General features: G+C 25.8%; 1 protein-coding gene across 4 annotated transcripts in view; it reads right to left on the bottom strand.

Moving 5' to 3' along the window:
• The window catches only part of LOC136969618 (WD repeat-containing protein 26-like), a 91,295-nt gene that overhangs the window by 64,264 nt on the left and 14,795 nt on the right, over window positions 1-12,236 (bottom strand). For all 4 annotated transcript variants that reach the window (XM_067263862.1, XM_067263865.1, XM_067263863.1 and 1 more), the window contains exon 2: window positions 5,161-5,260. In XM_067263862.1, the coding sequence (XP_067119963.1) occupies window positions 5,161-5,260 (100 nt within the window). The remainder of the gene's footprint in view (window positions 1-5,160; window positions 5,261-12,236) is intronic.

Raw genomic sequence — 12,236 nt, 5'->3', positions numbered from 1 at the left:
TACTGTGGATTATTTGCATAAAAATATAGTAAAATTATAAGCTTTTAATAACACAATATTTATCAAGTTTACTATGATACCAAAAAATATATTTGTTCTATGTTCAGAACTATGCTATCCTTTTTAAAAAATTTCCTTTCTTTTCTTGTAAAAATTAAGCATTTTCTTTATATTTTAAAGATTTGCAATTATGCTTTACTATTTAAAAGATTTTTTTACTCTTTAACATGCAGCAACACTTGTTTACCTCTATGCAATATGTATATCAGACAATATATTTGGCCCTCCTCAGTTGCTTATAATGATTTTTTTTTTAATTTTTAGTTAATTCAAATTATTCATTACATACAATAGTTAAATTAGACAATTATGTAACTATTGCACTCAATAAATAATTTGAATTAACTAATAATTTTTTAAAATTATCAACAAAAACTAAGAAAAGGCAAACATTGACACACTTATTACTTAAAACTGCTATACAAGAATGCTGTTATATGTTGAAATAAAAAAAACCATTTCAAATAATGCATTACATTTGCAAATTTTTAGAATGTAATAAAGTTCAAGCTTAATAATAGAACAAAATAAACATATTTGTTTAAAATACAACTACTCAAAAAACTGGGTAAACTTGATACAAAGCTATGAAGAACCAAGTAACCAGCAAAAAACTTTCCAATTTTTTTGCTGGTTCTTATAGCTTTGTATATTTGTTTAAATTTAAAAGAAACCGAATAACTCTGTAAAAGTCTTTGCAATTACAAATGAAAAAGTTATTAGATACAATGACAATCACCTTTGGTTTTTAAGTTGTTACAAGTATTATATTGGGTTGTTTGGAAAGTAATTTTGTTTTTTCATAGAAAAATAAATGCAATATTCTTATAATAAATAAATATTTTATTGAATTATATATTGACCATTTTAGTCAAATACCTGTTGTCATTGTTTCTGGTAGTAACACGATTTCACATTCATAAAAGTTTTGATCGTTGTTTACAAAAAACTGATCCAAGTGATTTTTGACATTGTCATTTCAAGTAAATGTCTTACAGTCAAAAAAAAACTTGTATAGACCGGAACAAGTAATAATCTGAGTGTGCCCGATCTGGTGAATATGGTTGGTGTGATAACACATCCCATCTAAGCTATAACAGTTTCTGATGAGTTACCAAACTTGTGTGAAATTTGGCATTATCATGGTAAAACACTACACTTTGTTTGTTAATCAATTCTGGCCTTTTCTGTTTGATGATATTACTCAATTTGTTTACTCGATGGCAGTACACTTTCGAATCAATTGTGAAATTGTCTGGTAAAAGCTCAAAAAAATAAATTTCTTTAAAATCCAACCACAGAGAGCATCTCTAGTTAATAACATGTGGAACCCATATATCAAACTTTGAAACGAAACCAATTCGTTTTAAGTAATAATAAACAGTTCAATTTAACAGATTTAATCTCTTAGTGATTTCACGTGTTGTTATATGACAGATTGCTTCAATCAGTACCTTTATTTTGTTTTCATTGGCTTCAAACAGCCATCCAGAATGTGGTGTATCTTCGATATTAAAATTGCCAGAATGCAATTTTGTAAACCAGCTTTGGCACTGTCTTTCTCTCAACACACCTTCTCCAAACATGTACCACAATTTTTTTCTTGTTTGAACGGCATTTTGGTTTTTTAGTTATAAAAAAGCAAAATATGCCGAAAATGATGCTTTCGATTTTCCATATTTGACGGGTCACCAAAAAAAAAAACAAATTGTACAGAATCAAACAAAATTTTTTACAAATAAGCCTTAAAATGTCAGCTGTCGAAGTATATAATGAAAATGAGGTTTAAAATAAAACTGGCTGGTAAAAATACATCTAATTCCTCTAGTAATAAAAAAACGAAATTACTTTCCGAACAACCCACTAGATTTTATAAACAGATATAGATTTTTAGAAGAGATATAAATAGATTTTGTAATTTTTCTATTACAAATGAAGAAATTTATGAAATTTGTTATGCAAGATATTTTGTTTATCTTACATTTTGCAACCAATCTAATGTTTGCTATTTTAATTCAAGTCATTTCATTTTGATAAATCTTATTGAAAGATATAACTTCTTAAAACTCAGGACTAAAAATCAATAAAAATTATTTCATGTATAGCATATCTTTATTTAACTACTTAATTACATATATTCATCTATCAATATTTTCAAATACTTTGTCTCTCTTACCAAAATTCCAATAAGTTATTCATAAGTTTCATTAAAATCAAATGAATAAAAATAAATAAATATATTCAAACAACTCATTTTTAAATTCATAACATTTTAATAATTATGATTAAAAATTTAATAATTGTAAATTAATTATAAAATAAAAAAATTGACAAGTCAGTTCCAAGAATATGTGAATTTAAAGGAAACCACATGTTAGATTAAAAAAATATTTATTATTATTCAAAATAATTTCTTTCAAAATCACATTCTTTTACATTTGCTCATGAAACTAATGCAAAGTTTTTTTTAACTTATTTAAATGAACTGCCAAAAATTCTTTTTATAGTAGAATCTGCTTATTGTAATTATGAATATTATTTACAGTTGTCGGCGTCAGTGCTGGGGATGGTCTATTAACTACTCAATTTGTCACTCTAGACTCAAATTGCAGAGTGCTTTTCACTCTCAACCTAAATGATATAATAAATTTACTTCTTCAAAATACAGTAGAACTTTTAAAATATATATTGTAAAAATACAAATAATAAAGATTAATACCAATAGAAATATTGAAGTCTTTCCTGTTGTCCATTTCATCATCACAGGAAACATAATCCACATTAGTGGAGTCAACCTTTCCTTATAGACTACTTCCCTGTCTACAGCTATGCAAATCAAGTAAAAGATAGCAAATCAAGTAAGAGATAAAATTTCATATTTACAATATGAAATTTTATGGAAAATATCCAAAATCATGGAACTTTTACTCAATTTGCACAGCTATAGGCAGGGAAATAGCCTATAAGAAAAGGTCAACTCCACCAATGTGGATTGTGTTTCCTGTGATGATGAAAAGGAAGACTTCAATTTTTTTATTTGTATAAGTCTTTATTATTTGTAATTTTACAATATATATCTTAAAAGTATATTTTGTCCTGGATTTTTTAAAAATTTATTTACAACAGTAAAACTTCTCTAACTCAAACATCTGTAACTCGAATATTTCTTTAACTTGAAGAAGAAAAAGCACTTGGTAGGTCTCAATGGAATAGCATAAGAATTTAATATTTCCAACTTGAACTTCCTTAATTCGAATTTTCTCCAAGTCTAAAGTTTTCATGGTCCCCTGACACTGATTTATATTACTTTCAACTTCCGTGATTTGAATTTTTATATTATGCTATCCAAAGTAATCCTAATTATCAGATTGCCACGAAATTTTCAGACAGTTAATTGTGTCTACTGTCCAACACGCATTTGCAGACAATGTTCCAGTCCAAAGCAAGAGTCTCTCTCTTATCTGACAACAAGTATTGTACCTGCAAAACTGTGCAATTCTATTAGTTACATTGAACATTTTGCTGAAAGATGTTATACAGGCTGTTTAAAATTTAAAAAAACTATGGAAGATTTTTTATATAATGCAAAAGAAGTAAAATACAAATCTATTCAGCACCGGTATTTTTATAACTCGAACTGGCCATTCACCAGACATTCCTATCTGGTTTAATATTTTTTAATAAATAAATGTAGTTGAAAAGTTAAGCTACCTTACTCAAATTAATTTTTAATTTGAGTAAGGTAATTTAATATGCTTATTATTATACTTTATTCATTTTTTTTCCAGCTATGGGGTACCAAGGTATCATTTTTCCTGGGATGCACTCACATACTTAGTGCTGGCAAAATTAGCATTCTAAAAATGTAAAAGTTAAAATAAACTTATAAAACAAACTATAACTGAAACTTTTTATCAAAATAAGTGATCAAATAAATAGATATTTTTTAAGACATGTTTTTCCACTTTTCTCATCAACTCAGCATGTCACTGATAACACTCAACCATTATTAGTCTTAATCAGTACTTCTAACTTTAATTATTTTCATTATTTGCTTGCAATACTGTAGTAATACAAAAATTGTTGGTATTTCTTACTTCAGTTATGTGCTAGCTATTATTAATTAATTAATCTCTTGGTATCCAATTAAGTGTTCATATGCCCAGCAATGATCAATTATTCTTGCAACATGTCCAGCCTGCTGCCATTTAAGCATTTTTATTCTAGGAATGATATTGATAACTCCTGCCTTTTTTCTGATTCAAGTGATATTCTTTTGGTCTTTTCTTGTTATGCCAAGCATATATCTTCCCATCTTTCTTTGGGTAGTCTAACATTAATTATTAATAGTAAGTTATCCAAATGAATAAATCTTCAATTTACACATGTTTTAATTGTTTAAAATGTCTTTTTAGTATTCCAATCAATAAAACTGGAATTTCTATTAATTGTAAGCCTGTTTATTAACTTACTGTATGTTATCAGTTTATCATCATCAGTATAGGTGAATTCCGAGTGATTACAATAAGTTGGTTCTACAATATTATATTGCATTTAAGTTTCCTGTATTCTCATTAACTGTAACTTTATTTTCTTACCAATATATTATATTAACACATTCAATTATTAAAAATTTTGTAACTGAAAACAGGTGCTTAAAAAATGATTCTCTTTGTTAGTAATTCACTGTCAAATTCCTGTTCCCTTCATTTTTACTGTTTTTTCTTAATGATCAAAAATAATATTCTACAATTTTTTGATAGTTAAATGTACACTGACAAATTATATAAAGTAGACACCTCCAATAATCATATAACAACTCATTTCATGATCTAATATGCAAAAATAATTGATATGAGAAGCATGTAATACTGTCTCCTTTCCGTATTTTTCATTGTGAAACCTTTAGCTGTTTGAAAACAATGTTAAACTAATAACTTTTCTATGCTGTTAGTGTAAAAGATTTATTCATCTACACAAACAATTCATTACATAAATTTTATATTGTTACTTACAAATTATTCTAAATAAAAAATAAAAAGAACTGAATGTAAGTTATTGACATGGAGAATTAAATAAAATTTACTTTAAAATTATCACCTTTGCCCAATCTCCAGCCATTACATGAGCTTGAAATTTAGTTGCAGTAGGATGATCAAGGCGGCAACCAGATTCTTGCATCAATTGTTCTGCTGTACGGCTAAATATTAATTTAGAAACATGTATTAGAATAAATTAAAATTTATAAGCATTCAAATGTAAGAATAATAATAATAATTATTATTATTTAATAAATTCTAATGTAAAATTAATGAACACATTAAAGTGGTTTCCAATTTGATGTTTTGGCAGATCAGCTATTGAAAACAAAGTGGAATTTGAAAAAACATTCATAGAAAATTTTAAGCTTAATACATATGTCACAACAAACCTTTAAAACCACCAACAATTGTAATTATTTAAGTTAGTTAACATTTTTGGCTAATTTGATTGGCTAACTTAAATAATTAGTTGTTAGTGGTTTTAAAGGTTTGTTGTGAATGTATTAATGTGTAACCAGTTTGAAAGAATGTTATTTTAAGCTTATTTTTGACGCTACAATCTATCCTTAAAATATTGGCACAGAGTTATGTTATACCCTGTATATAAAAATATAATTTTATATTAATATTCTTATACAATTTTTTAACAAATTTCCTTCTTATATTCTCACAAGTTCTAATAAACTATTTGTCACCTTCACAAAACAATGCATTTTCAGTTACCTTAATTTTATGAAATGATATATATCCATATCTTGTATCATATCTTTCAGTTACCTTAATTTTATGAAATGATATATATCCATATCTTGTATCATATCTTTCAGTTACCTTAATTTTATGAAATGATATATATCCATATCTTGTATTTGTTTTAAATTTTTTCATTTGCAGTAGTATTTTCTCTAAACTATGCTATAACAAGCAAATTTATCATCTTACAAATAATTAAGTTTTCAGGAAACAATAATGGAATTATAGAAAATTACTGTGTTTCTTATAGACTAAACAAGAATAAAGTTCAAATTTATATTATTATAAATTTTATTCATAAAATATTAAGTTGTTCTAGAAGTAGAGTTTATTATTAATACAATATTGTTCCTTGTTTGTAAGACTGAGTCTGAATTCAACTTGATTAATGGATTTATATTTATGTTGGTTTTTAATGCAGATTATTACTTAAAAAAGAGTTAACAGTTATAGGAAAATATGTCACCATTAGTAACTATCATGTAACAACAATTTATATTGTTTAAATTATTATTACAAATTAAGAGTTACCCTACAGAAAGAGCTCAAATAATATAACATTTTATATTATTTTAATTCTTTCTATGCACGTTTATGTGAAATAAATACTGAATTAACAAATGATACATACGAGTATTACATATTGAAAAATTTTTCTTCGAAGATCAGCTAGTGAAAAATTTCATTTCAAACATATTTCAAATATAAAATTGTTATTTGTATTCTTTTTAGTTTTGAAAATCAAACACCTTATTTATTTCCTTAATAGGACACATAATTAAAATAATGTTCTACATAAATCCAATCTATCAGAATATAATTTAAATTGCTGAACAGAGAAAATGTATATGACAATTAAAAGACTAGAGAATAATATATTATTTTGAATTTCTTGTAATACTTCTGTTACTGTTGGTGACAATTCTATTTGTATTTATTCTTATTTGTTCGTTTCTTTCTTTTTTTATAAATAAAAATCACCATTTAGTTTGAGCTAATTATTTTTAATAATACACTTTTTACTTCTGTAAATGCTAAAACATGATCGTTTTTTGTTTATCTATTTTAGGATCATTTTTATTCATCAACTGAATCAATACTTAAATACAGACTAATTATATTGATTTTATATTTGATTTTAGATTATGGAATAGTTGCTATTTACATTATTTTGAAAAAACACTTTTTAATTTCATGTCAGATTCCATCTTTTTCTATGAATATTTAATTTCAGAACTTTTTAAATATGATAAAGAATGACTGGAATGAAATTTATTTTCAATTTCTATGCTAACAATGTTAATAATAATAATAATAATTTAAAAAAAACAAATATTAGATTATTTTCTGAAGTGTATTAAAATGTAGTACCTAATCTGATACTTTTTGTTTTATCATCAGTTTCATCATCACTGAGCTAAAAATAAACTAGTACATATAGGCTAGTTCATACTTTTTATATTGTCAAATAGCATGTATAAAAAACTATAACTTTCTTACAAGGAAGAGAATAAAAACATATTCAATTTTTTCCACTTTAAGAATAAATTTACTTTTCTGGGCATATATTTTTTTCATCTCATACTAAAATTTTAGTTTTATTACTTCTACTGAAATCCAAAAGTTTTTCCCCATCTAAATAAAAATATTTGGGAATTTTATGATTCATACTCCAGTCAAACAATTTTGTTTGAACTGAATAAAAATTATTGGAATTTGTATGCTGTTTCTTTCATCTTTCTGCATTTGATTTTGATTCATTTCCTAATACTTATTTAAGTGACATATCTATTAACAAAGATGCTTTACAAAGACAAGACAATTGATAGTAACACACACAATACTTTTTTCTTTAATTGGAAAACTAGTTTGATTCCTAAACAATTCTTCAACTTTCTATGAATTCTATGCTGGATAAAAATATGAAGTCATTTATTCAGTTACTGTTTCTTTTTCTATAATAAAAGTTTACTTAAAATTATATTAGACTTGTAAAATTTACTTTTCAATATCTAATAAATTATATCCTTCCAATGCTGTAGCTGCTAATCCCCTTTTGTCACTACAAACTTTTCCATTCAGACTATCACAATAGATAATTTTGAATATAAACTCCCATATATTCTTTACCTAAATATTTATTAAGCTTTCAATTTCATTATAGAAATTGTTTGCTTGTAATATACTTTAAATAGAAATTTACTTCCTGTATAAGATATTTCCAGATCTAGAATTGTCAGATATTGTGTTTGCCTCTTTTGAATCTTATTAGTTACAAAGAACAGAAAAATACTTGTTCTATATTTACTGTATATTGCTAAATACCTTATAATTATTTTGAAGTAACTCTGGATATTTTTCATAGCTAAATAATATTCACTCATTCATGTCATTCAGATTAAAATTAGATTTTTATTTTCTTCAAATTTTTACCTATCTATATGAATATAATTCCTTAAATTAAAGGTACAATTTTTTTCCTGTCTACTTTCTCTGTTTATATATCAATACAAACTATTTATCTACATTTATATGCTAATGTTATTAAACTGATAAATAATACCTTTTTAATTTTACAGTCTGACTTTATTCTTTTCTCCTCATGATCAAGAAATCATAATCTTTAAAATGGATGTTAATAAACAAAAGAAATTACTTTAAGAGCAACTCCATTAAAGCAGTTTTTTGTTTTTATTAATCCTAAGAGTCATTAATATATTTTTAGATATTAACAACACAGTTATGTAAAAAATTGAAAATATTCCAAAAGTTCCTTAAAAAGACTCCTAAAATAAATAAATTGAATTTTGACAATTACTTACTTTTGGAATATCTTCAAGTTTTTTAAGAATTCAATCATTGCCATTTATTTTTAATTTTACAAATAGTTATGTTTTTCAGTAATTATGAGTTCTCCAAAATCAACATATTTTCTCATAGATAATTTGATTGTTATATATTGACTTAATGATTTTGAAATAATTTTGATTCCAATGTTACTTTTAATCTTCAGATTATGAAAATTGCAAAAAGGTCTTTTCTCTGTTGAGACAGCACTGATCTCATCCATTCGAAAGCAGTTTATGTTCTTAATTCTCAGTTTTCAAATTTCAAAATTTAGTTATAATAATTCCTTAATATCATTTCTTGAATACAATTTTTACTGATTTTACAAAGTCCATATTTTTTATTGAAAAACTATTCAGCTTCCTTTCATTTCATTTGCTGAAGTAGTTCATAATTATATAGTAATAACACATAAGTGTTGTGGCATTATCAAAATAAACTTTAAAAAATGAGAATGTTTGCTAGTACTTTCAGTAGCATAAAGTTACCGTTGTCAGGTGAAATTGAATACAACAGCAATCAAATTTTAAGCTTTTGAACAGTTTTAAAATTATAAGCAGCACGTGGATGAAATATAAAACAAATATGAATTAGAACGATGTTCTAAAAATTATAAAAACGGCAATTATGAGTGACGTAATTTACCCAAGGTTACATAGCAAGCAATAGCTAAAGCAAAGATGATTATGCAAAAAGGAACTAAAATTGTAGGTTGAATTGCTTGAATAACGTTACCCATAACTGTGGGATTTCAAGGGTTGGGGTGTTGCTTGGTGTTATTGCTGTTATGTAGAGGTTCTCCCAAATAAACAATTATCAGGTGGGCCATCTCTAGTATCTGTTGGTGCAAGGTGTGATCTCCAACAATATCGAAGAGAAGGTCCCCAAAAGCGCAAAAAGCTGGGGGGAGCTCCACTGAGGGGTATAAAGACACCCTCAGTGGAGCTTCCCCCAGCTTTTTGCACTTTCAGGAACCTTCTCTTTGGTATTGTTGGAAATAAACAATTCTTTCCAATTGTTGCACCGTTTGAGTAGTTTTGTTTGGGCCCAGAGTGGTTGATAATTTTGGTCAAGTACTTTAATTTTGTTAATGGTCTACTGTTTCTGATGTCCTCCTGATGTTCTATAATACAAGAATTTAACATTCTGGCTGTGGCCCCTATGTAGCTAGTTTCATCACCTGACAGAGCATGCTTTAGTGGAATTTAAGACCCCAGATTTTTCATTCAATTGAAATATATCTCTGTCGTGGTATAATAATCTTCTTAGGGTTGGTTGTGGGGTTATCGGTGAAATAAAACATTCTTTCTGAAGCAATGTACTATTTTTAGAGAGATAGGGCCTAAGAACGTATTGGAGGGTGAGCTATTTTTAGATTCTCTTTATTGCTAATAAACAATTGCAGAAATAGCTTATTTTTGACATTATTATGATACTTATAATTTTAAAATTGTTCGAAAGCTTAAAATTCAATTGCTGTTGTATTCAATTTTGCCTGACGATGGTAACTTTATGTTACTGAATGTACTAGCAAACATTCTCATTTTTAAAGCTTATTTTGGTAACGCCACAACACTTATGTGTTATTACTATATATACAAGAGTTGGCATGAAGTGCAAGTTATTTTATTATAGTTCATAATTAGGTTTGCCTTCTTGTAATAATAGTAATCTATTTTCTCATTTTATTAATGTTAAAGAATTACTATTACTATAAAATTTTACAAAACATCTTTGTGCTACTCTCAATTTTAGATTTTGTTTTAAATGTTATCATCTCTCATATTGAAACATTGATTCATCCTGATTCACAACCTGATTGCTAGTGATCTGAAGAGCACATTGATTTATTGAGGCATCAATAAATTACTGGGAATTGTTTGGGGTTTGGTGGACAAATTTATTTTATAATAATAATAATAATAATAATTACCCCAAAACCTTGGCTGTAGGCTGTCTTTTTGTGTAAACTGAAGAAGCAAAACTTGTACAGGAATGTTGACCTTTTTGTGAAGAAGATAATCTCATTATATAGGTCAAGGCCTATAGCCAAGATTTTAGGGTAAATTAATAATTGAGATATTATTATTAAATATACATACAATAATAATTGATATATCTTTAAATTTTACTAAAGTAAAAACATACAATTTTCAATTTTGATGTATGTTTAATAAAAAATTATTATTAATTTCTATTTGATTAACGTAATTTTATGTGGATAACCCATGGATTATCTGTGTTTGAAAGATAATTTGAAAGGGTGTGTGGATTATGCAATGGGGCAATTTAGATGCAGGTTCTGAATTCCAATCATGAATTAAAGTTGATTTACATTCTACAACTGGTCAGTGGCAGATAATCAACTCACTGGACTGACAATTATCTATTCATATGTTTGTGAGAAATGACTCCCCACTGTTTTTACAACCCTGACCTATTTCAATAGATTAAGATTTAATATTTTAATAAATACTTGCAATTAAGATACAGATTAATCTTTAGTCTAATACAAAATACAAGAAACCAAAAAAATTAAATTTTTATACAATAATTATTTATGAATAAAAAAAAGCTTCAACTAGCACTAATATAATGTTGATATTATCATGTAATTAATCATAAAAGTTAATTAACAATCTTTAATTAAAAACTTTTCAGTTCTAAGTTAGAAAAGTAATGAAAAATGAAAGAACTATACAGAAAGTAATATTTATAATTAATTCTGCTTTAAAAATTATACACTTTGTAATATAATATCTCTTGTGACATTACAATTTAAAAAATAAGGCAAAAAAGTAATGTCATCTTTAGTTTCAATTTTGTTAAGTATGATTTTGAATTAAACATAATAATTATTAAATAAAATGATTAAATTTAATTCAAAAATTATTGTAAATATTAATTCTAGTATAAAGTAGCAGTCTAACCACCTATCTTTAGAGAAAATTATTTTATATTAATTTTAATAGTTAGCCAAACTATAGGAATAGAAATTAATTAGCATATAAAAAATTTGCATTAATATATGAACATTATCTTTCAAATATAAAAATGCATATGTTCATAACTTTTTAAAATGTTTTTTTTAAGAATAAAAAATGATAATTCTGAATAAAAATTTATTAATTTTTAATGGAGAAGCCAAAAATATATAAAAAAATTGAGGGTTTCAATTACATGAAACAATGTATACATTGCCCTTAATTTCTATAAGATAAATGCTAAATTTATTTTAAATTTATAAATTATTGTACATGTACTAAAATAATATAATATAATAAAATACTTAATTCCATTCACTGAAAATAGACCTTTAAAATTAGCAGATTCCTTCCTTTAAAAAACTCACATTGGTGAATTTGTTCTTCTTCAACATAAGAATGCCATATTCTCACCATTAAGGTTGCATTCCATCCAACATAGCATCAATCTCTCAGAAGGATAATCTACTTTCTCATAATCTTACAATTCTCCCTTGGTCAAAGTCTGAAATCTGGTCATTTGCTCTTCAACGGGGCATACTTGATCTGT

Source organism: Centruroides vittatus, unplaced genomic scaffold (genome assembly GCF_030686945.1).
Source record: "Centruroides vittatus isolate TY-2023 unplaced genomic scaffold, ASM3068694v2 contig_18, whole genome shotgun sequence".
NCBI classification, from domain to species: Eukaryota; Metazoa; Arthropoda; class Arachnida; order Scorpiones; family Buthidae; genus Centruroides; species Centruroides vittatus.
The sequence above is the reverse complement of the archived record's forward strand: the minus strand, read 5'-3'. Positions and strand labels throughout refer to the sequence as shown.